General features: G+C 41.3%; 1 protein-coding gene and 1 long non-coding RNA gene across 2 annotated transcripts in view; one reads left to right on the forward strand and one right to left on the reverse strand.

Moving 5' to 3' along the window:
* LOC124258623 (major facilitator superfamily domain-containing protein 4A-like) overlaps positions 1-26,718 on the forward strand; it is a 112,382-nt gene that overhangs the window by 59,669 nt on the left and 25,995 nt on the right. The window contains exons 2-3 of the mRNA XM_046692689.1: positions 23,434-23,629; positions 24,281-24,514. Coding sequence (XP_046548645.1) covers positions 23,434-23,629; positions 24,281-24,514 — 430 coding nt within the window. The remainder of the gene's footprint in view (positions 1-23,433; positions 23,630-24,280; positions 24,515-26,718) is intronic.
* Positions 6,679-25,757, reverse strand: LOC124258624. The gene is made up of 3 exons (XR_006893628.1): positions 25,645-25,757; positions 17,842-17,845; positions 6,679-6,689 (listed from the first exon to the last, which is right to left on the reverse strand). It is a non-coding gene; the product is annotated as an uncharacterized LOC124258624 (long non-coding RNA).

Here is a 26,718-nt window from a genome sequence, read left to right on the forward strand (position 1 = left end):
CCAGGTCTCAGGTCTTCGTTTTAGGCAGGGAAATGTTGTGTTCTGGTGCGTTGCTTGTGTATCAGATCTGGTAACAGCTGTTTTTGCGATCCATCTTTACTGCTCAGTAATATGTGCTTGTTCTCGACTCCCACTTAAGTCAATGATATATGAAGACTTTAGTTCAGTCTTTAGTATAAAATTGGTTGCTTGAGGCTAAATAAATGGAACAAATAACAGTCTTATATGACATAGAAGGGTACCATTTTGAGACATAACGGCGGAAGTGTGCGCCTCGTGGCTTCTGTTTACTGATGTCCTATTGTTTTAATTTCGCTGATCGTTCACCGTTAAAGTTTACATCGATGCAATGATTTGGCGTTTTACGACCCTTTTAAGTATATTCCATTTATATGCAAAACAACAAGGGACACAAGAAATGGCTTTATATGAATACTCATACCAGACTTGTTCTGAAATTCAAACGTTTTAACCTCGAGGTTACCTAACTTCCAATGCAATATACGTAACTCTCAGGATTACAGTTAAATTAGGACGGGTGTTATCTGGATGAAGGTCTGTGGGTCCCGATGGTGAAGACCGGTGCTCATACCATCATCCACTGGTTGATCTAGCCAAGGTTCAATGATCTATGGGACTCCGTGATGTTCCGTGCTGGAATCGCCCCGACTGCATCGCTCACAAACAACATAATGATTCGTTTTTGTTTATTTAATGGTATCATTCAACACCAGGTGTTTGTGTTGTTCGTCTTCTTGTCTACCCGTGAAGATTCGGGTTAGAATTGTGTGGTCATGACTCGGTTGTTTGCAGACACCCGTAATAGAACTGGAATACTGTTTAGTGAGTCTTTATGCATACAGAGGGACAAAACTGGCGAACATCCGGGTTACAATTGGTCTTCAGCAACCCATGCTTGTCGTAAGAGGCGACTATCGGGATCGGGTGGTAAGGCTCGCTGACTTGGTTGACACATGTCATCGTATCCCAGTTGTGTAGAACGATGATTATGCTGTTGCTCACTGGGTTGTCTGGTCCAGACTCGATTATTTGCAGACCGCCGCCATACAGCTGGAATATTTCTGAGTGCGGCGTAAAACACCATCCGACCACCCTGTGCATGTTGTGCTGGCATTGAACTAATGTGGCTGATTAAAGCAGAAGGAAATCAATATTAATAGGAGTGAATGTTTGGTGAGTGAAATGTCATTCAGGAACGTTTGACCATCACAGTAACATAGACATGTGACAATAACATATGCCAACGGTCGGGACAGGTATACTCTTGAAAATTGGATTTGGCGAAAATAGTACATACGTCATCAAAACGTTCCAACCTGGAAACAGCTTTCGTAACACAGTCACAGGACCAAACCACAACTAAAACACCCATATCACATACATCACCATTGAATAACAACTTGTGCGTATTGTGTACCACCATTAACACTGTTGTTTTAGCCCGGCAGTTAACGTACGTGTTAGCTACATGTAGTTTTAACGTCAAGATGGAGAATAATTGATTTGATTTTAAGTTCTCCATCAAATTATATGACTAAGCTGCGTCATGGAGCGAAGTAACCATAGCAACGATTCATACGTAATCGAATATTGCAAAACGAAGAGTGTAATTACTTTAATCCCGTGAAATCTACAACAAACTCAACCCAATCCTCCATCACCTACGACATACGAAATGCCGAAATTCTTTAGTTTTTAAACATGACGTCGATTGGCGTCGCTAAAACGTGACCCGAGGATGGCGTGGGCCGATGAAGAGGTTTTCAACAACATAAACAGCTGTCACAGAGATTGTACAAAGGACACAGGGCTGATCACATGCAGATTTACTTGAGTTAGCCATGTCGGGGAGGGAAACACTAGCCCATCTGTTCCACCGAACAGACAGCCTAAACCACAGATGGTAATGGAAGCTTAGACATAGCCAAGATAATTCTTGCTTCGAGCTAAGCTTATTATATAAAAGCTTTTCTCCTTGAACAGACACGATGTTTGACAGGATATGAGTGCTATATTTAGTTTTAATAAAAAACAACAACACTTACCTTACAAGCCAATCGAACTGTGAGGCCTCGTACTTGCTGTATTAGCGATTAATCAAAGTATGGTAAACAATTATGAGGATATCTAGGTATAACAGCCGCCGAGGAGAGTCGGGACTGGTTGGCTTCGTGTCATAGCAACCCTGGAGAAACGTCTGTTGGCTTCCGAAAGCTTTCAGTTAAATAAACTGATGTACAAAAGAAAGTACACACCTGATGCTTTGGTAAAATGTTTTCCTAAAAACAGCGTAATATTTAGAAAGGTGTTTTGAATGTGACTCACACGTCACAAACATTGTTGCAATAACACCATAGATATCGTACCCAATTAGAACATTGCCAGCAAAATATTTACGTTGTTTTAATAGTCTCAAATCACCAGTGTGTACTTTCTTTTGTACATCAGTATACAAAGCACTATTTTACTCGGTGAGTCTGGTAGTGACCCGGTACTATATCTACCTGATTCAATTCAAATGTTTATTGTATGAAAAACCATAAACCACAGAAGTCTTCATACTCCATTGAGTTAATGAGTCAATATATGGAACACAGACATCGGTTCGTCGTACCTCTCCAGACGCCCATCATAAAATCATACCAAGACCTGAACTGTTAAGAATGTGTCTGGCATGGTTTATCCAATTCTGTCTACTTACTGAATCAAGATTAAATAACATTTCGTAATAAACGATCAAGGATACTTGAACTGTAAGCAAGGAACGTCATACTACCCAAACAGTTTTAGTGCGCCATGTCTTGCTGAGTGTGTGTATCTCTGATGATGTGAAGATTGTTTGGAAGATGCATTCAGGAGGTTTGATGCACTTCTACTTTCGCGGTATACTCGTGAAGATCCGAGTTAGAGTTGGTCTTCAGGAATCCATGCTTGCCTACACGTGAAGATTCGGGTTAGAATTGGTCTTCAGGAATCCATGCTTGCCTACACGTGAAGATCCGAGTTAGAATTGGTCTTCAGGAATCCATGCTTGCCTACACGTGAAGATTCGGGTTAGAATTGGTCTTCAGGAATCCATGCTTGCCTACACGTGAAGATCCGAGTTAGAATTGGTCTTCAGGAATCCATGCTTGCCTACACGTGAAGATTAGGGTTAGAATTGGTCTTCAGGAATCCATGCTTGCCTACACGTGAAGATCCGGTTAGAATTGGTCTTCAGGAATCCATGCTTGCCTACACGTGAAGATCCGAGTTAGAATTGGTCTTCAGGAATCCATGCTTGCCTACACGTAAAGATTAGGGTTAGAATTGGTCTTCAGGAATCCATGCTTGCCTACACGTGAAGATTCGGGTTAGAATTGGTCTTCAGGAATCCATGCTTGCCTGCACGTGAAGATCCGAGTTAGAATTGGTCTTCAGGAATCCATGCTTGCCTACACGTAAAGATTCGGGTTAGAATGGGCCTTCAGCAACCCACGCTGAGGCGACTAACGGGATCGGGGTGCCAGGCTCACTGACTTGGTTGACACATGCCATCGTATCCCAATAGCTCATGCTGTTGCTCACTGGATTGTCTGGTCCAGACTTGATTATTGACAGACCGCAGCAATATAGCTTTAGTATTGCTGAGTGCGGCGTTTTAACAGCAAGAAAAAAACCTTCTTGGTAGGTATGGATTTTATTCACCTTCTGTTGGATACCTGCAGTAATGAGCGGAGTCTGTGAACGGGGATCAACATCCGATGACAATCGGCGACAGTTAGTGTGCATGTCGTTTGCAGTTTATTCCTCGCTACGTGATAGCAACGCAACTGCTGAGGAAATAGCATAATAGTTCTCTATACATGGTGGTTTTAATGTCCGCCTCCATGCCATTGAACATCGTGTATAATTATCACGTACTGTAGCAGATGCATGTGACACGCATGGCTTTATTGATGTTTGTGGTTTATGACGTGTACTTGAAAGAGGCAAATGCATGTGTATAAACGGGAATACACGAGAGATGTGTGAACGAGGGTGTGGGTATATGCCGCTTTTAGCAATATTCCTGCAATATGACGGCGGGGACACCGGAAATGGGATTCGCACATGCTATCAATGTTGGGAATCGAACCCAGGCCTTCGGCTAGCTGAGTGCTAGGACCACTAGGCTACCCCACCGCAACCTGTGGGAATGAAAGTAGCACCTGTGACGAATATGTGTGCATGAAAGTGCATTCGTGACAAATATGTGTGCATGAAAGTGCACACGTGACAAATATGGGGGCATGAAAGTGGTATATGTGCAACATACGGGGGCGTGAAAGTGGTATATGTGCAACATATGTGGGCATGAGTGATATATGTGCAACATACGTGGGCATGAAAGTGGTATATGTGCAACATATGTGGACATTAAAAGTGGTATATGTGCAACATATGTGGGCATGAAAGTTGTGTATATGACAAATATGCGGGCATGAAAGTGATATATAATGACCGTCTTCTTGGATTAATTGTGGTTCCTAAATTACTCTCTGTGTAAATTGTGAGGCTGTTGCTACCGATCGAGCACGACATGCTAATGCTTTCTCCGGACACCTGTTGTCATCGCTGATTTTATAGATCTTCACATTTACTTATTTTACCTTTAACGCCCAGTCGTATACGGCAGGGCAATCTGACGTCGGCGTGTGCATGCATTCATGTGTGCGTGCATGCATGCGTGCATGCGTGTAAATATTACACCTGGTGAATCCAGTATCACAACCCATCTGATATAGAAAACTTGGAGTATGGTAGCAGTTTCAATTAATATTATTTCCTTCGATGGTGTACTAGTCAAAGATCCTGAACTCAGTGATTTAAAAATGCACATTATTCAACGTGAACCTGATAATCATTTTATCAGTGATTATCAGACAGTCATCTCATGTGCCATTACGTTACCGGTGGTAATTGTAGAGCTGTTAACCCAACCTTACTTGACCATTTGCCCCCTGTCGAAATTAGGCGTGTTCTATAGTGCTGTGCTTGGAGACTTTGGCACAAATGTCAGATGTGGAACCTCCTTGGTGGCAGCCATTAAGTGCCCTACAATTAACTCCCTGACAGAGTGTGAAATGTGCGATTTATAGATCCCGGTTCGGACTGGGTGACAGATATATCAGGGGACTGCATGTTTACAATCAACCCAGATGTGACTGGTCATTACCGGGAGATAAACCGATCGTGTTGTTAGTTCGGAGACAGATTACATTACCATATGTAGTTTATTTTGTAACCTTGTAACTATCATGACGAGACAAGTTTATTCTCTACACTACTTAAGGTGGTATATTTGCATTATGTATACAAGTTTTATCGAAATCATACAAGCTGGCACTTGTGGAAAATGGTTTATTTCAATTTTCCGATAATACTTAACAGTTGAACCATTCAACGCTTGATGAAGTGCTTTTTGAATATTCATTAGATGTAGCGTTTCGGTAGCTGGAGAGAACGTTTTGGTCTGGCAGTCACTTTGTCCAACAAGCATTCGTTTAACGCTGTGAGTAATTGTCATGTAGGCGAGCAGGGTATGCTGTTTGTTGTTATAAACGTGGGCATCAATACGGCACGGGAACAGCTGTACAACAATTGAATCTCAGTTTGACCAAGTTATTCAGAGATGCGACACTATGCTGGACCAGACACCGTTAATAGTTTCTTTCGAGATTCGAACTTATGTTTCAGTAATTAACAAAACAGTTCATTGTCGTTTCTATGTTCTATTTCTACACTTTAACCACTAGGCCACACCACTGCCCTCAATCAGAAGAGGCCAAAGTTGGGATTGTTGCGCACGTTTTCAGTGACGCACATAATCTGGGGTTTCAAGATATGGAGACTACTTTTGATTCTGTCTTGCACTGAGATCAAAATACAAGAAATATGATGAAAACTTAGCCGTTTGGGGAAAACTGTCGGCCATCTTGGATTTTGGAGGTAATCATATTTGCTACATGGCATAAACAATATCTTAATGAACACACTGAGACACAAATAATCACGGAGAACCCCTAAAGCTGAAACAAATATAGCGTTTTGTAAATGGCGGCCATCCTAAATAATGGCAGCCATCTTGGAATTTTGAGTGGCCAAAGTTTTCAGTAAGTGTTCCAAAGTGAACACGTGTGCACATTTTGTTGCTTGTATCACAAAGTGAACGATTTTCCCATTCCATTATCTGTCCTTCTAGTTAAACGTGGATGCCCGATAGAAACATTGTATACTGGCAGTCGACCGGTCCTTGTTCTAGCCCTGTTACCGAACGCCAGGCTGAGAAACAACAAGTACCATTTGAACTTTATTTTGCAAGACGCGGATCCTACCACCGACCTTCTACTCTCCGACCCGGCGGCAAACGAGTATCATGTATTTCCTTGCATGTTCTCCACAGTGCAGGGAGAAAGATCTTGTGATTAAAATTTTAAGCTTTTTTTCGTCTCCATGGATACATAGTTTATGTAATAAGTTATTCATGAAGATGATTACGTAGTGTACGATCACCACCACCTTCAGATCACCACCCTTGCTAATCTTACACTCTGTAATCGTTTCCATGAATAACTTATTACACAAACATGCCCAAATCCACTTGTACGGCCAAGAAGAATGATTGATCCCAACACTTCTTATATTTCCTCACTTGCGTAAAGCATTATTTAACAGAGACTTTCACGTGGTTTATTCTGGCAATAAAGTTTGTTTGTGAAAAAGTTTAACGATATAATGTTGTATTGTATTACACATGGGACACGTGTTCGCGGCCATCCAAACTGATTAGCAGTTTTCGGAATGGAATTCTTTATGCATGGACAGGCGAATCTCTGGCCCAAACTGTTTTATCCGACTTCTAATGATTCACTACGAGTTGTGCAACCTCGGTGTGGATCGTCTTTTTGCAAGCTATTTGATTTATCTAATCAGTCGTATGGACAGCATTACCGCAGGATGGGGATACCGTTATCCGGGTTGCCACTACTTCGAGCCGCGGTAAATTCGCAGCTCCGGTTATACCCGAGTGTTGGAAACTACAAGCTAAAATCGATGCAAATTTGATAGGGAGTCTTCCATTTTCCTCCATAAACTCTTATTTACAAGTTTCAAGATGGTGTGTAGACAAGACAGCTTTGAACCACCTGTAGGATAATCTATCTTAGTTGCAAAATCCGTGGAGACGACAAAAGGATGGGGATTTAGTGGCAATCCTTGTCGGAGGCCTGTGATATATTGTAATATCACACGCTCACTGGTCATGGAATAAACGGTGTGTTTAAACGCTTTGAAAGAGCTCTTAAACATCCATCAACATCGGGTTGAACTAAAGATTGTTTCTCTCATGACTGATAATTTGTTGTTTAGGATTGTTATTTATGTAGGATTATAATTTGTGAGAATTATAGTTGTTTAGGTTTGTTATTTATGTAGGATTATATGCTTTGAGAATGATAGTTGTTTAGGCTTGTTATTTATGTAGGATTATATGCTTTGAGAATGATAGTTGTTTAGGCTTGTTATTTATGTAGGATTATATGCTTTGAGAATGATAGTTGTTTAGGCTTGTTATTTATGTAGGATTATATGCTTTGAGAATGATAGTTGTTTAGGCTTGTTATTTATGTAGGATTATATGCTTTGAGAATGATAGTTGTTTGGGATTGTTATTTATGCAGGATTATATGCTGTGAAAAAATATAATTTGTCTTAGATTATGTATTGTTTAGGATTATCCGAAGGATTATTTGTCATGCAGGATTACGTGATTTGTAGGGTTTTGTGTTGTGTAGGATTATGTAGTTTAGGTGGTGTGAAGGATTATGTGTCGTGGAAGATAATGGTTTGTGTGGGATTATGAGTTATGTAGGATTATTTTGGATATGCGCTATGTAGGATTTTGTGTCAAGTGTAATTTTGTATTATGTAGGATTATGTTGTAATGTATTATATGTTGGATAGAATTATGTGCATAAAGGAATGTGTGTAGGATTATTGGTCGTGTGGGGGTTATGTGTAATGAATAATAAGTATGTGTAGGATTCTGTGTTGTGAAAGATACTGTGTTTATCGTGTAGGATTCTGTGTTGAGAAAGATACTGTGTTTATCGTGTAGGATTTCAGGTGCTCAAAGCACACATAGTATTAATTACAGTACATATACCTCTCATCAAACGTTTAGACTCGCTAGTGTAAATATAGCCACTTACTTCAGGCAACTGTTCTAAACTAAATTTTGCAAAATATGCCATACTGTTTGAAGGTACTGTTTACACATGAACTGATGTATTGTAAAACAAATTCGTAACGCTGTAAAGATAATTGTCGTGAGTTCAGTAAATGATGAAAATCAATGAAAATTGGCGAATTCTTAACAAAACTTTACACCACAACGCAGCTGTGCACATGCGCGATATTTGCACATGCTTTTAAGCAATTTGATGCATGATCCTCGTGCAATTCATCTGCATAAGGTTTGCAGTTGGTTCCCCAAGTTAGTGGAGAAATCAATCTTCGATGTAACCATATATATATACATAACATATAGTGAGTGTTGTGACTGAGTCTAAACTTTTGATGGGTAGTATATGTTACATGATATGTAAATATTACATGAGGGATTATGCTATCTTGGATCTTGATTAATATATGAGTACGCGTGATGTAGGATTATACCTGCAAGTTTTAGCGTGTGCCATACCTTCTAAAGACTATGTTACAAAAGGAATATCGTCGTTATTAAAATCAGCATCACAATTACGGAAGACTGCAGACATATCCCCCAGACTGGCACCTTAGGCTGCTCACTTTTAGTATGCATGGCCTCGATTGAAACACTCTGAGGAAGATGCTATCTGTTGATCAGCTTCCAGGAGATATTATTCACCATCCAAGCTGGTCACATCATGGAAGTACTGCAATTTCCGGTCACCGACGTGTACCCCGGATCGCGTCGATTGGCCGGTGGTCGTTAATAAGGGATGACAAGCAGCTTTCATTACGCGATAAGAGTCCGAGGTCAACTAGATGAGGCAGGCAAAAGCCCGAGTGGAATACACAGCGTGCTATACTCACGCCCTGGCGTCGCACAGGGACGAGCATGGATCTGCTTCGTTGAAAACATACTTACCATTGAGGACATTCTCGTCCACAGTCTGTTTACAGACAGTCCACATCACCACTCAGTGAGCGAATGAGTGAGTTGGCTTTTAAGACTCTTATAGCAATATTCCAGCAATATCACGGTGAGGGAAATGGGCTTTACACATTGTACCCATATGGGGAATTGAACCCGGGCCTTTGACGAGCGAACGCTTTAACCACTAGGCTACCCCACCGCCCCTCACCACTGGTGTATGTGTTGTTATTACGGGGAGTTATTATTTTATTAAGCTGCCACATGAAAATATTTCGTCTCTCTTACGTCTACCACCCGTGAAGATCCGGGTTAGAATAGATCTTCAGCTAACCATACTTGTCGTAGGAGGCGACTAACGGGATCGGGTGGTCAGGCTCGCTGACTTGGTTGACACATATCATCGTATCCCAATAGCGTAGATCGATGCTCATGCTGTTTATCAGTGGGTTGTCTGGTCCAGACTCGAATATTTACAGACCGCCGCCATATAGCTGGAATATTGCTGATTGCGGCTTAAAAGTAAACTCACTCCCTCACCTTACCGTTACCTGCAACCCCGATTATCCAGTGAAATATATTTTCATTTTCATGAGCGATCAGTGACGTCATTTGCTTATGACGTCATGGTAACGATGTTGTCACAATGGTATACAGAGTACTGTTATTCAATTTCCTATTGTAGCAGTCTCTCCCAGAATGATCTCTCCATGGGGGCCTTTGAATGATAAATGTAAAGGGTTCTAGAAGGGTTACTAAACACACCAGTCACGTGAACTATTCTGTCCATGAGGTTGCTACCGAGCAATGATGAATGAGGGCATCAGGTGTAGGCGCGCTCGGTTCCCTACTTTTACATAGCTGCACCCTGCAGCTGATATGAAGCTGAATTCATCGATTAGGGCATGAACCGTATAGATACTGATGATGAACGACCCGATCAGTGTGAGTGTCACAATGATGGGAGGACGGACTGACTGACTGAGTTTGGTTTTACGCCGCTTTTAGCAATATTCCAGCAACATCACGGCGGGGGACACCAGAAATGGGCTTCACACATTGTACCCATGTGGGGATTCGAACCCGGGTCTTCGGCGTGACGAGCCAACGCTTTAACCATTAGGCTACCCACCGCCCCATGATGGGAGGATGGATTTGTCGGGGGCACCTGCCGGTAATATGAACACCTGTAGGTATTTGACATGCTAGAATATAATGACCAAAGGTCAATATTTCAGTATTAAGAATACGGTTCTTTCAACCGTATACTCTAAATCTTCAACCTCTTATCAGCTTTAAAGGATGGGTCCCCCAGTGCTTTATGGACCTGGATGCTGGTATAAAGCCTGTTCGAACTGATCGGATCAATTATGCGCTGTGTCAATAAAAGCAAATAAAAGTATGAATTAATAGCTTGGTTTTTGCAATCAAAGCATATACCTGTCATTCACTAGCTCACCCTAACATACAATCGATACGGAAAATGGGGCGGTTAGATGAACTGAAAATATTCTGATTGAAGAACCGGTCAAGTGTCAAATCGTCATAGGAAAGGACATATGTTTGGCAAATATCCATATTGCTCTGTAAACAGTGGAAGCAAAGAAGCAATAAAGGTTACTTTTTTTACTGTATTTTCTTTATCCAGATCCCCAAATAGACGGCGTGTTGTTGTAACGTTGTCGCCCGAAGTGTAGTTCCTTTTCGGCAAACCTTTTCATCCAATCGTAATGAAGCATTTATCATGCTGCGTTGGTTCAACTGACCCGGAAACTGGCAAAGTAAGAATTTGATTAGGGAACGCAAACTTGAAGGCTGAGCTTCCTCTCCAATGTTTAAGCCGTTACACAGATTGGGTATCTGTTTTCTAATCAATGTAAATATCATTACGCCTTGAGCTACACGGCGCGCTGACATCTAAATCAGACATTGCCAATGACAATTTCAGGAAATCTTTTCATTACAAAAACACTAATCACAATTATGTTTGAAAAAAGTAGGACCCTCGAACAATATTTCATAAAAAAATAGTACGCCCACGTAGAACGGAAGACATATTTGTTATGCTGTTGGGAGTGTGTTACGACATGGCTACTCGTTTAGATATCTCAAGGCAACATTGGAGATGAGGGGACAGCGCTTTGGGTGGGGTGGGTGTTATGAGTGGGGTGGGTCGGGTGGGTGGGTGGTAGAGATACGAAGGGGTTCGCGAACACCTGGTGTCATCACTCTTTGATAGTGTTCCATAAGCACATGGTCATGAGATTACCGGAATCGTACAATTGGTACTTTGTATGCTTTTCGAAATGTTTTTGTCACTTATATGATTATGATGATGATTTGACACTTAATATTCGGAAACTGAAACTGAGCGCTATGGGTAGGGTTTAAACTGTGTATATCAATATACAGAACTGTATATATCATCATACAGAACTGTATATATCATCATACAGAACTGTATATATCATCATACAGAACTGTATATATCATCATACAGAACTGTATATATCATCATACAGAACTGTATATATCAATATATCAATATACTGTATATATCATCATACAATCATACAGAACTGTATATATCAATATACAGAACTGTATATATCAACTCATACAGAACTGTATATATCATCATACAGAACTGTATATATCATCATACAGAACTGTATATATCATCATACAGAACTGTATATATCAATATACAGAACTGTATATATCATCATACAGAACTGTATATATCATCATACAGAACTGTATATATCATCATACAGAACTGTATATATCAATATACAGAACTGTATATATCATCATACAGAACTGTATATATCATCATACAGAACTGTATATATCATCATACAGAACTGTATATATCATCATACAGAACTGTATATATCAATATACATCATCATACAACTGTATATATCATCATACAGAACTGTATATATCATCATACAGACCTGTATATATCATCATACAGAACTGTATATATCAATATACAGAACTGTATATATCATCATATAGACCTGTATATATCATCATACAGAACTGTATATATCAATATACAGAACTGTATATATCATCATACAGAACTGTATATATCATCATACAGAACTGTATATATCAATATACAGAACTGTATATATCATCATACAGAACTGTATATATCATCATACAGAACTGTATATATCAATATACAGAACATTGAATATGCCGCTTCCCTGTTGTTCGTTTTTGGTGTCGGGACATCAAATTAAAGTGATCACAAACTCAAAACAAACTACCATACTCAACACCCTCATTCTAAACGCTGTGAGTTGTGTTTTGAGTATGGGTACGAATCCTAGATTCGGTCTGATAATGATCTATAATTTCAACACCAAAGCCATGGTGGGTTCATCAGAGTTGTAAACGACTGAGGCCTGCACGTCTTCAGGCCGTCCACCCATCTTGCAGACGCCGTGATGTAGCTGGACAATTGTCAGACCCATTCACTCACATTAATACCAGAACACACATTTTGAGGAAAATCTCTCGACCACATTCTCATCAGCAAATGCAAACATTAAAAAGTCTTGGATATTAGATATCTTTGGATTAGACACAGACATTTCAAAATTCCATTTGGAGGTTATTCCTTCAACTAACGTCATCTTGTAACCAACCGATCGTGCAGCAACATGGACGTGATAACAGCCTCCAACGTTCTAGTCGCTGGTGATGCCCCTGTTCCAATCAAATCGATAATAATTGGATCTGTTCTTAATGGTACGTGCCGGTCTGCGAGCTGGGGACAATCCTTGGCAACAGTCGACAAATTTCATTACTTGAATGCTCAGGCTAAGAATACCCGGTCTGTCTCTAGTCACCGAACAATTGTTACAATCAGAGGAACCATGGTAATTAATACTCCACCCAGCTGAAAACTGGCACCGTGGACATACCAATATTATAATATTTGCGTGATCCAATTAGTCTTTGTTCTGTAATTATATTTCGTCAGCCCACAAAGCTGTGTGTTTCAACAGAAGTGTTTTGTGGCGTCAGGAATTGGTTTGTGTCTATTCAGGTGATGCCTATATATGGTTACAGTTCCCTTAGGGGTGATGGTTTAGTGCTGTTGGGTCCCCCGGGCACTGGTGTACGGGGGTGATGGGAAGATCATACCGTGATGTGATAATGGTAACATGTAGCCATGGTAATTGTCCTATGGGTAGGACAACACAGGCTTACTTTAACTGCTGTATAGGGCTTCCTCTGTTATGTACCCACTGTGTTTACAAGCCAATAGAATGATTAATTCCAAGATGAAAGGTGCCCTTTAACTCACAGTTGCCACATGATACCATCACCTTTCGGGAAGGGAATATAATGTATGTAACACTTCATTGATATTAACGCGGTTCCTATGGGGACAGAGCCATTCCATCACACGACCAATAATCTTGGAATTCCTTTCCTGCATGTCATTTTGAGTACCAGCATGTCCGTCGCATCTTCATATCAAATTATGCTTTCTGAGTGTCATCCACACTTGGAAAAACGAAATATCCGTACCAAGGACGATTATATTGTAAATATTCTTTATTCTAAACGAATGAATATATTGTAAATATATTTGATTCTAAACGGATGAATTTATTGTAAATATGTTTGATCTAAACGGATGAATATATTGTAAATATGTTTGATTCTAAACGGATGAATATATTGTAAATATGTTTGATTCTAAACGGATGAATATATTGTAAATATGTTTGATTCTAAACGATTGAATATATTGTAAATAATATGTTTTGAGTTTAAACACAATGCCGATACATTGCGTGCGGCATAATTAAAATGTATTTTGAATATAACAGACTTCAAATTGTTTAGAAAAAACATTTATATGTTCTAAACATAAACCTAAACCTAGGTACAAAAGAGTTCATTTTGGGTATTTAGACACTGTAGTATGACTTGTTGATTCAGATTCCGATGTCGTGTTTGTAGAAATGACAACCTTCATAAATATATGATAAATGCCAGAAATGAACAAAATACCCATTAACTAAATTAGCTTTGACATCGGGAAGCGAGTGTCAAATCGCTGATTACTATTGACGATGCCTGCAACGATCTCAGCAGTGGCGACCTCGCCTTGTCTGCTGCAAGCCCTCAGATTAGAGGGCTTCTATACTCACATTTACCTAATTACCACAACACTGCTGGTCATGGTCTCAGATGGCACCTTCGGTTTCAAGACACAGAAATTCGATTTACTGAGAGTTCGTCTGAAATAGCTGTGTATTCTTGTCATATTAAGAGTATACTACTGTCAACACATTGTCAAGATAAAACTGTGTATTGTGATGCTAATTGTATATTCCTGTGCACTGTTCTTGTCATAATACCGGTATTGTCTTGTGATATATTTTGTATAATCGTATCACCACACTGATATCTTGTCAAAATAACGGTAAATTGCTGCCCTTTATTGCTTATCACAATTTATAAACTTCATAGCATGTTAAATATATCCTGTAGGATTTAAATGAACTCATCCATGCAGGTTAATTTGATGGTAGCATATGTGATGCAGCCCGGTCACAGATTAACTTGGCTTGCTTGGACGCCAGCAGCAGGCGTACAACAGAGACTGTTTAAAACGGTCGAAACCATTTCTATCGCCAGCGTTATTCCTTTAAGCCCACGGCATGGGCTTGCAACATTGTCCGTGAGGGCAGTGGTCAACGAGAACCATGACATGGTGTCCGGGCGGCCATGTTGGGTCAGCATGTCCTTGGCTGCGTAGAGAACCTTGTGTTGTTTGAATTCAATGTCAAATACAACAGGCTCAAAGGTGTGTGTGTGTGTGTGTGTGTGTGTGTGTGTGTGTGTGTGTGTGTGTGTGTGTGTGTGTGTGTGTGTGCGTGTGCGTGTGCGTGCGCTACGCAAAGAGTACAAAGCACCACATTGGACCAACCAGGTGATGTAATAAAGTCTTCATGGCCTCGATGACAAACTTTGTTAGTTCAATGAAGATTTTGATATGTTTATATACGTCGAGGTTCACTTGGTACTCAGACTGGAGTGCATATTACTGCAGAATTTCTGTAAGCAAATCGTTCATTCCATTGAGTGTTATCTGCTGACAAGGACACTCAAACTATCAGATGTTCCACATTCATGGAGGTAAACATTGTGTGCTCTAAACATTCCTTTATAGCATGTATATACCTGCTAGTCGCGTCAACACGTGTTTTGTGTAGTCACATCTGAAACTCCATATAAAGAATGGACCATAACATAAACGCCCATTAAACTAAACGCCTTAGCAAAAAGAACAAACAAAAAACAACCAGAAAACTAAAAACAACAAACAACTCCCCCAAAACACCATTTGTATAGTGACTTAAATGAAATAAACACCAATGGATATTTGACTGTACGGTACTTGATACTGGTGTCCTGCTGGTGTTCTGGACTTCACGGAGCGATGAAGTAGCCCAGTGGTTAAAGCTTTCACTCATCATGCCAAAGGTCCAGGTTCGATTGGCTTGATGGTTACAATGTGTGGACAAAATTCTGCCGTCCCTCGTCGTGGTATTGCTGGGTAACTCGCTCACTCACTCACTCACTCTGGACTTCAAGGTTGCAGTGTTTCGTAGAATTGAAAACGTTCTCCGAAACACTGCCAACACAACATATAGTAACAAAAGCTTTTTTCGTCCGTCAGTTCATATATTATCAATGTATTTTAACTTTCTCCCGTATTAAACTAAACCTGTCCAAGCTTTTAGGTTAAGAAAAAAAATGCATCTATATCTTATAGATTCCTTGGCCTCTTTTCGCTATGGAGATGTAATTCAGTAGGCTCGCTCTGTCAGGTGCACGTGCCACCATGGCAACTTACTGGTGTTCTTGCGGACTATCCAGCAGAGCCTATCCTAGGCCCGGGATGTGAGCCATGGAAGTCAAGCCCAATTACTTTTGTCCAACCTCCAGGTGATTAACTACACAAGTGGGTAATTACACTCTGTCATTGTAAGATTTGGGGTCATCTGTACTTATTTAGGCGAAAGAAGTGGTGTTCTAGCGGGACTCGGTTTGATATCCTTGTGGCAGGATATGGAACGCAGGAGTAGCTGGGATACAGACCAGATGGGGAATGTGTCGAGGAAAGGCTTAACTGGAGACCCGGTCGTGTTTTTCCTGTAGAAATGTCTGGGATTAGGGCTTCTAACGTACGACGAGAAAGAGGTTTTGGATCCGTGATTGGTATTTCTCCGTGTCTATAGATGGTACATTAACTCTTTAGGGCTTGTTAAGGATTAGTCTCCCTGTGTTAGAAGACGAGATGAGTGTATCCTGAAGGTATAGAGGCAATTCGTTGCATTCCATTCGAGTTGGCCAGTGAATGAACACTTCTTGCAGCTACATCAGGGGCGGCGGGGTAGCCTAGTGGTTAAAGCTTTTGCTCGTCACACCGAAGACCCGGGTTCGATGTCTCACATGGGTACGACGTGTAAAACCTATCTCTGGAGTCGCCCACAGCGACATTGTGTGAATATTACTAAAAGCGGCCCTCTCAGTCAATCTAGCGCTAAATCCCAGTCAGCTGATAACGGGCTGGACATATCGATCAGTGACAGGAAGCATGGGCGTATATTCTTGTCATGTTAATATTTATCTTTGTCAACACAATGGTTAAGTCTTGTCAAAATGAGACATTCATGTATTGTGATGTTAATTGTATATTTCAGTCAGGGCACCGTTCTATTCTTGTCATAATACAAGAATTGTCATGTGATATATTTTGTATAATCGTATCATCGCACTTTTATTAAAAATCACAATTTATAAACTTCATTGCACGTTAAATACCTAGATGATTGCCAAACGATAAGCTATAACGGATTCAAATGAACTCCTCCATGCAGGTTAATTTGATGGCAGCATATGTCATGCAGCCCGGTCACAGATTAACTCGGTATCCATGGACGCCAACAGGCGTATAATACAGGCTGATGAACAGGTCGTGGCCATTTCTATCGCCAGCGTTATTCCTTTAAGCCCAAGGCATGGGCTTGCAACATTGTCTGTGAGGGTAGTGGTCAGCGAGAGCCATGCCATGGTGTCCGGGAGGCCAGGTGAGGTCATCATGTCCTTGGCTGCGTAGAAAACCTTGTGTTGTTTGAATTCCATGTCAAATACAACAGGCTCAAAGATGTGTCTGTGTGCGTGTTTTGTGTGTGTTGTGTGTTGTGTGTGTGTGTGTGTGTGTGTGTGTGTGTGTGTGTGTGTGTTGTGTGCGTGCGTGTTTTGTGTGTGTTGTGTGTTGTGTGTGTGTGTGTTGCTCTTAGACACCTCTAACAGTGTTAGGCAGCTGCAACTGTCACAGCGCTACACAGAGTACAAAGCTCCGACGTTGGATCAACTAGATAATGTAATAACGTCTTCATGGCGTCGATAACAAACTTTGTTAGTTCAATGAAGATTTTGATCTGTTTATATACGTCGAGGTTCACTTGGTACTCAGACTGTACACTGAGTTCATATTACTGCAGAATTTCTGTAAACAGATTGTTCAGGCTGTTGAGTGTTATCTGTTGACAACGACACTAACGTCATCAGATATTCCACATTAATGGAGGCTACCATTGTGTAGCTCTAACCGTTCTTTTATAGCATTCGTATCCATGCTAGTCGCGTCAACATGTGTTTTGTGTAGTCACATCTGAAACTCCATATAAGGAATGGACCATAACATAAACGCCCATTAAACTAAACACCTTAGCTAAGAGAACAAACAAAAAACAACCTGAAAACTAAAAAACAACAAACAACTCCCCCAAAACACCATTTGTATAGTGACTTAAATGAAATAAACACCAATGGATATTTGACTGTACGGTACTTGATACTGGTGTCCTGGTTGTGTTCTGGACTTCACGGTGCGATGAAGTAGCCCAGTGGTTAAAGCTTTCGCTCGTCATGCCAAAGGTCCAGGTTCGATTCCCTACATGGTTACAATGTGTGGACAAAATTCTGCCGTCTTCAGCCGTGGTGTTGCTGGGTAACTCATTCATTGACTCACTCACTGACTCACTCACTCTGGACTTCAAGGTTGCAGTGTTTCGTAGAATTGAAAACGTTCTCCGAAACACTGCAAACACAACATATAGTAACTAAAGCTTTTTTCGTCCGTCAGTTCATATATTATCAATGTATTTTAACTTTCTCCCGTATTACACTAAACTTGTTATAGCTTTTAGGTTAAGAAAAAAAATGCATCTATATCTTATAGATTCCTTGGCCTCTTTTCGCTATGGAGATGTAATTCAATAGGCTTGCTCTGTCAGGTGCACGTGCCACCATGGCAACTTACTGGTGTTCTTGCGGACTATCCAGCAGAGCCTATCCTAGGCCCGGGATGTGAGCCATGGAAGTCAAACCCAATTACTTTTGTCCAACCTCCAGGTGATTAACTACACAAGTGGGTAATTACACTCTGTCATTGTAAGATTTGGGGTCATCTGTACTTATTTAGGCGAAAGAAGTGGTGTTCTAGCGGGACTCGGTTTGATGTCCTTGTGGCAGGATATGGAACGCAGGAGTAGCTGGGATACAGACCAGATGGGGAATGTGTCGAGGAGAGGCTTTACTGGAGACCTGGTCGTGTCTTTCCTGTAGAAATGTCACGGAATTTGGCATTAGGGCTTCTAACGTACGACGAGAAAGAGGTTTTTGATCCGTGATTGGTTTTTCTTCGTGTCTATAGATGGTGCATTAACTCTTTAGGGCTTGTTAAGGATTGATCTCTCTGTGGTAGAAGACGAGATGAGTGTATCCTGAAGGTATAGAGGCAATTCGTTGAATTTCATTCGAGCTGGCGAGTGAATGAACACTTCTTGCAGCTACATCAGGGGCGGCGGGGTAGCCTAGTGGTTAAAGCTTTTGCTTATCACACCGAAGACCCGGGTTCGATGTCTCACATGGGTACAATGTGTGAAGCCCATGTGACATGTATATCTAGTGTGCCAAATGCCACAGAGAATATAAAGGTACTATAACCATTTCAATTATCACAATAAATTAGGACTAAATGCACGATAATGTGTACGATTCAGACTTTACAATGAGCATGTGTTAATGAATCACTATCATATGGTGCTCAGACATTTTTAAAAATGTACGCATAGAGGTGGGCATATCTAGCGCTACCGGGGTCACCCGTCACAAACACACGCGAAGGCAAGTCAACCGTTCACTGGAATAGCCATTACCAGACATTACCAAAAGACATTACCAGTAAAGAATGGACCATATTTCAATAACTACATAAAAAGGATCATACTGCCAGATCCCAGGCTACAGAAATCATTGGATACTTGGATACTGTGTCCCTAGTACGTGACTTTACCGTTGTTGTTGCCGCTCTATGGCTCCATCTGTATGTTGTATCGTTGTATAATATTAGATATTTTTAATATGGTCCAGCTGTTGTAAGTCTGCTTTGATATATTACTTGTTATTATACAAGTGTAACGTGTGACAAGTCACAATGTGGCTGACATTTTATCGACGCGAGTCAACAATAAAACCGACTTTCTAAATCACTTGAATACGTACTCTCTCAAACACTCTTCCACTCATTCACTCACTGGCTCACTCACTCACTCACTCACACGCACACACTCACACACTCACTCACTCACAGAAATATCCTACTGGATTCACTAAAATATATACCAGCTTTTTCTCAGTCAACGATGCAGAAAAACTATCTTCCATACAATTGCCGGAGTCCATTATAGATATGAATACAGAATTATAAATACATGAAATCTGATTTAAATGGTAATTTCTATTATCAAATTTTATCATGAATTTACAAAGTAATTGCTTTTATCGTTCCCAATTTAATGCGTCATTTATTGCATCAAGGGACAACTTTGATGTGAGAGGCAACTGTATAGCCTAACTCTGATAGGAAATTAATGATGCTGAAAAATGGTGGTGTATTCGTTATTTCACTGGAGGATATCACCGAAGTAACCACTGGAGTGTATCAATAAATTTATTATCGGCGAACATCACAATAATACGTCACTGGATTAAATGACTGAACAGATCAGCGGAGTATATCACCAAATTATGCTTGAGTATATCAGTGAGGAATGTCACTGGGATATCACCGAAGTGACCTCACTAGTGTATATCATCAAATATATTACGGGGGTACATCACTGCAGTACATCACAGGAATATATCACTGAAATATATCACTACAATGTACCACTGGTGTATATCACTGGAGCATATCACTATGTATCTCTAGAGTGAGTGAGTGAGTAAGTTCAGTTTTACGCCGCTTTTAGCAATATTCCAGCAATATCACGGCAGGGGACACCAGAAATGGGCTTCACACATTGTACCCATATGGCGAATCGAACCCGGGTCTTCGGCGTGACGAGCGGACGCTTCAACCACTAGGCTACCCCATCTCCCTTTATCACTAGAGTGTATAACTAGGTAGATCACTTGATTATATCACGGGGGTATATCACCGATGAGTGTATCACTGAAATATATCACCGTGGTATATCAAAATATTTATCATAGCTATTTATCACAGCAATATATCACCACTATGTCACTGTATAAGTACATTCTTAGCAAATGTAAGGAGTATATCATTGGAACATACCTCTTGTACTGAACAAGATTAACCGCAAAGTTATTTTGACTATTCCCCTATTGTAATGTTTGTTGTTTTCAGTCAGCATGTTGTTATACGTTCTACAATAAAGGGATTAAAACAACATGCATTCAGGTTCTAGGAACCATGTCATCTCGTAGAGTAGTCGCCATAATGACCATTAGAACCGCCATTTAGAATCTGGTAAAATCAATCCCCCATGCCCGTCTGTAGATCTGACAAGGGATGGTATGACCAGGCTGACTGACTTGTTGGAAGCATGGCATCGTATCCCTACATTAGATCGACGTTCATGATGCCAGTCATATATTCACACTGCGCAATGACAATGCAAGGCTATATTTTTAGCAAACTACAGTGTTTTTTCACTTACATAGACAATTGGGCTTTTTTAGGAAGCATGTGTTTTTTCGTTACATAAATCAAAAGTAGAATATGAAGGGTTACATAAGCAAAGAATAAGGCCGTGTTTAATCCTTTGATCTTTCCCCAAAGAGAATCCATCATCGCCTTCCCCTTTGAAGAGAGAACTTGAGCTGAAAGTAATTATCTCCAATTGTGTGAAGTAGCGTTGTGATCAGTAAGAAACCCATTCCTGAAATCTTATACCTATTACAGGAATTGTGCATTTGAAAGACGGGGAGTACAAATTAAGATAACATTTTTATTTATTTTTAAATTTTTCTATTTCAAAGGGAGTATCTTAATTCCAATGCTGTCCCACATTTCGAATCAAGGCCCACTTATAAGATTGATCTCAGTTAATGTATCAAAGCTCCGTTGGGTTGAAACGTATCAGCGTTAGAATGCTGTCAGCTGGGAGCAGTTATTCTCAATTGCCTAATGTATTGTATCTCCATTTTACTTGGACCCTGTTCACCGATAGATTTCTTTCGTGGTTTAGTTCGTAGTGCTCCTACCCAGAGAGCGGAAGTTTGGTGGTTCGGCCCCCGACTGCGTCATACAGATGTTAAGAGATGGTACTTATTGTTTACCTGCCTTGCGATCGGCGGACGACCATGTTAAACTGTAGAATTGCAACTCAATAACTTAGTGGGAGAGCACTGTAAAACAGACATGAGTCTTGATAAGAACACACATGCGCGCACACACTGACAGACATGAGTGAACTAATCTCAACGAATTAAACATCTCAGTCTCTCTGATGGCACACATTGTCTCTAAATCTTGGATGTTATTTATTAACGTATTTATTTCACTGTCTGATACTATACATAACTATTATTTACCCCCTGACCTACGTGTATTTACTGGGCCCGTTTACTCCCACCTGTACGTGTATTTATAGTGCCTGCTAACTCCCAGACCTACGTGTATTTACTGGGTCTGTTTACTCCCACATGTACGTGTATTTATTGGGCCTGTTTACTCCTAGACCTTCGTGTATTTACAGTACCTGTTTACTCGCAAATGCACGTGTATTTACTTGGCCTGTTTACTCGCAGATGTAGTGTATTTATAGTGCCTGTTTACTGCCACATGCACGTGTATTTAATGGGCCTGTTTACTCCCACATGCACGTGTATTTAATGGGCCTGTTTACTCCCAGACCTTCGTGTATTTATAGTACCTGTTTACTCGCAAATGCACGTGTATTTACTTGGCCTGTTTACTCGCAGATGTAGTGTATTTGTAGTACCTGTTTACTCGCAGATGCACGTGTATTTATTGGGCCTGTTTACTCACACATGTGCGTGTATTTATTGGGCCTGTTTAATCCTAGACCTTCGTGCATTTATAGTACCTGTTTACTCGCAAATGCACGTGTATTTACTGGGCCTGTTTACTTGCAAATGTAGTGTATTTATAGTGCCCGTTTACACCCACATGTACGTGTATTTATTGGGCCTGTTTACTCACACATGTACGTGCTTTTAATGGGCCTGTTTACTCCCACATGTACGTGTATTTAATGGGCCTGTTTACTCCCACATGTACGTGTATTTAATGGGCCTGTTTACTCCCAGACCTTCGTGTATTTATAGTACCTGTTTCTCGCAGATGCACGTGTATTTAATGGGCCTGTTTACTCGAAGATGTACGTGTATTTAATGGCCTGTTTACTCCCAGATATACGTGTATTTATAGTGCCTGTTTACTCGCAGATGTAGTGTATGTATTTGGCCTGTTTACTCGCCGATGTACGTGTATTTATTGGCATTTTTACTTGCAGATGTACGTGTATTTAATGGCCTGTTTACTCGACGATGTACGTGTATTTAATGGGCCTGTTTACTCCCAGATATACGTGTACTTATACTGCACGTTTACTTCCAGATGGATGTGTATTTATAGTGCCTGTTTACTTCCAGATGTACGTTTATTTATAGTGCCTGTTTACTCCCAGATATACGTGTATTTATTGGGCCTGTTTACTCCCAGACCTAAGTATGTTTATTGTGCCTGTTTACCCCCAGACCTACGTGAATGTTTTTAATGAATGTCTCCAGCCAGACATTAACTATTGTTGTGCCTGTTTTTACTTCCAGACCTACGGATACTTATTGTGTCTGTTTATTTTCAGGGTCCAGAACAACATCCTCCTACTCGTGGGGGCCGCCGGCGTCTCATTTTCCATGGTCCTCATACCCGCCTGCGACACCCTCGGCGGCCTCATAGTGGTGCTGATGATTATGGGCTGGTGTATGGGCTGCATTGACACTATCGCCAATCTGCGCATGATCACCCTCTTCGGCAAGAACGTCGGCCCGTTCCTACAGGTGAGGTGTTGCCAAGGAGATGACGTCATGAGCTTGAGAGCAGTATCTATCCGGATGGTGCTTGGTGCATGTTCATATCGCTTGTAATAATAAAAATAAGTGCAAAACACAATCGGTTCAAGGAAGCTGCTGTCCACACTACTCAAAATATGTTAAGGTTCACCAAATGTGTACATATGACGAGATGTAATGTGCTATGGGGCCCTACGTTTCTCACTTATCTGTGCAGATGGGCCTTCCTCATCCGTACCAATATAATGGGTTCGAATCCTTGATTCGCAGTGCTTTTGCCCAAGGTTTGTCAGCGCCTGTTCTCATACGTTTCAGCAAAGTGAGAGGTGACCGAAAGAAGACAGCATTACTCCGGGCTTTCACCCCACATTATGCTGACACGCCTTGATACAACACATGTTCAAATGGGAGTTCAAACATTAAATACAGTCACATGACTTCTCCATTTGTACCGGGGATGGTGGTGTAGCCTAGTGGTTAAAGAGTTCGCTCGTCACTCCGAAGACCCGGTTTCGATTCCCCACATGGGTACAATGTGTGAAGCCCATTTCTGGTGTCCCCCGCCGTGATGTTGCTGGAATATTGCTAAAAGCGGCGTAAAACTAAACTCACTCACTGTTACCGTATCCTTGTCCACAGGCGATGCACTGCTGTTACGGTCTCGGGGCGTTCGTCAGTCCAATGATAGCCTCAGCATTCCTCCTCAACATGGACTGCACCCCCTTCGTGGACGGCTACACCGTGGAACCCCACACCTCTGTCGAGATGAAGGAGAATGTCTCTGTTGAAGTCCCCCCTCAGCCTCGGAAGGTCTTCCGCTACCGGAATATGAGCCATGTTCCTATAGCATTCTACATACTAGGAGGGCTGCAGGTAAGTGGTTTGTAGTTAAACTTAAGCGACAGGCGGCTTGCAGTCTAACGTAAGCAACAGCCGGTTTGTAGTCAAACATAAACGACTGGCGGCTTGTAGTCAAACGTAAACGACAGGCGGCTTGTAGTCAAACAGCGACAGGCGGCTTGTAGTCAAACAGCGACAGGCGGCTTGTAGTCAAATGTAAACGACAGGCGGCTTGTAGTCAAACAGCGACAGGCGGCTTGTAGTCTAACGTAAACGACAGGCGGCTTGTAGTCAAATGTAAACGACAGGCGGCTTGTAGTCAAACATAAACGACAGGCGGCTTGTAGTCTAACGTAAGCGACAGGCGGCTTGCAGTCTAACGTAAGCAACAGGCGGCTTGTAGTCAAACAGCGACAGGCGGCTTGTAGTCAAGTGTAAGCGACAGGCGGCTTGTAGTCAAACAGCGACCGGCGGCTTGTAGTCAAACATAAACGACAGGCGGCTTGTAGTCAAACTTAAGCGACAGGCGGCTTGTAGTCAAACATAAACGACAGGCGGCTTGTACTCAAACTTAAACGACAGGCGGCTTGTAGTCAAACTTAAGGGACAGGCGGCTTGCAGTCTAAGATAAGCAACAGGCGGCTTGTAGTCAAACATAAACGACAGGCGGCTTGTAGTCAAACAGCGACAGGCGGCTTGTAGTCAAATGTAAGCGACAGGCGGCTTGTAGTCAAACGAAGCGAGAATGACAACCGGAAAACTGTTAAGCAGCACTCACTATATGTTTCCACGTGTCATGTTCTGAATTCATATGGCCAAACCCTTATTTTTGTATGCACACTGACATGTTCAAATATATCTAAATGGATCTGTTTTCGGTCATAAAACGCTTTGTAATTACTTCTTAACTAAATTGCCAGGCAAAGAAGTGTAATCCCATGTCTGATGTTGGATCAATCTGAAACAAGGAAGAAATGGTTATTCCATGGGGATCCATTCAATACGGGCATAATAGTTTGTTGGAGCTTACGCTTGTTGTGTTTCGGCGAATGTTTTCATTATGTGTGTAGGGCAAATCCAGTTTTCATGCGTATGCTTTCTTTATCGGACGTCTTTGCCAGTTGCTCACAACTTGCCACCATGTTATATAACACAGTCCTTACGACCATCGACCCGTGAAGAGCCGAGTTAGAATTGATCTTCAGTAACCCATGCTTGTCGTAAGAGGCGACTAACGGGATCGGGTGGTCAGTCTCGCTGACTTAGTTGACACAGGTCACCGGTTCCCAATTGCGTAGATCGATGCTCAAGATGTGACGCACTGGATTGTCTGGTCCAGAGACGATTATTAACAAACCGCCGCCATATAGCTGTAATATTGCTGAGTGCGGGGTAAAACTAAACTCACTCACTCACCTTACGATCATCTGCAGGAACACACAGTGATGTTGTATTCACTGTTCAGTAGCAGGACTAGAAGTAAGGAAATACGAAACCTACTTGCATCTGGTAGAGACCTAGGTATTAACCTTGTTGCTCCGGACAAAAACAGGTGGCACCAGCTGCTCAGTATGAAGTCATATGCAGTGCTTGGGCTTTGGTATTGATGATTTAGAACACCATTTTAACAAACATACTCTGGGATGAGATTTTATCTTACTTCATAACATTTCATGACATGAACAGTAACAGCCATCAACGACGGCCCCTGTAGTGACCAGAGTCACTGCCCCAAGCCAGTTCCTCATCATTCTGTTCTCCAGTTGAAGTCTCTGTTCTCTGAACAGCAAAATGTTAATTGGGTGCAAGTTAGTGTTGAAATGTGGTTGCATTTTACAGTTCCAGGCTGCACCAGTGCAGGTTCCAAGTGCTTAAATCAAGCCCTGATTAGGTATTGGTGGGTTACTTTGATATCATGAAAATGGGATCACTGCTACGTGTTTGGATTTCAAATGATACTTTGAATTTTGGAATGTATGAAAATGAAAAAGGAGTAGTGTTGAACATGTTTAAGGCTTTTTTTGCGGTCTCGTAAATATTAGAGTTGGTTGTCAGCAACATATGCTGGCCGTAATAGACGCATCGTAACAGATCGAGTTGTCCGGCTCGATGACTTGGTCTATGCCTGTCGTCTTACTCCGGTTAGTGCAGTTAGTTGAATTTGTGTGAATAAGTTGATTGTCTGGTCCACACTTGGTTATACATACAGGCCATGTCACATTGCTGCAATGTTGCTG

This window comes from Haliotis rubra, unplaced genomic scaffold, assembly GCF_003918875.1.
Source record: "Haliotis rubra isolate DU_JTF1 unplaced genomic scaffold, ASM391887v1 Scf7, whole genome shotgun sequence".
Lineage (NCBI taxonomy): Eukaryota > Metazoa > Mollusca > Gastropoda > Lepetellida > Haliotidae > Haliotis > Haliotis rubra.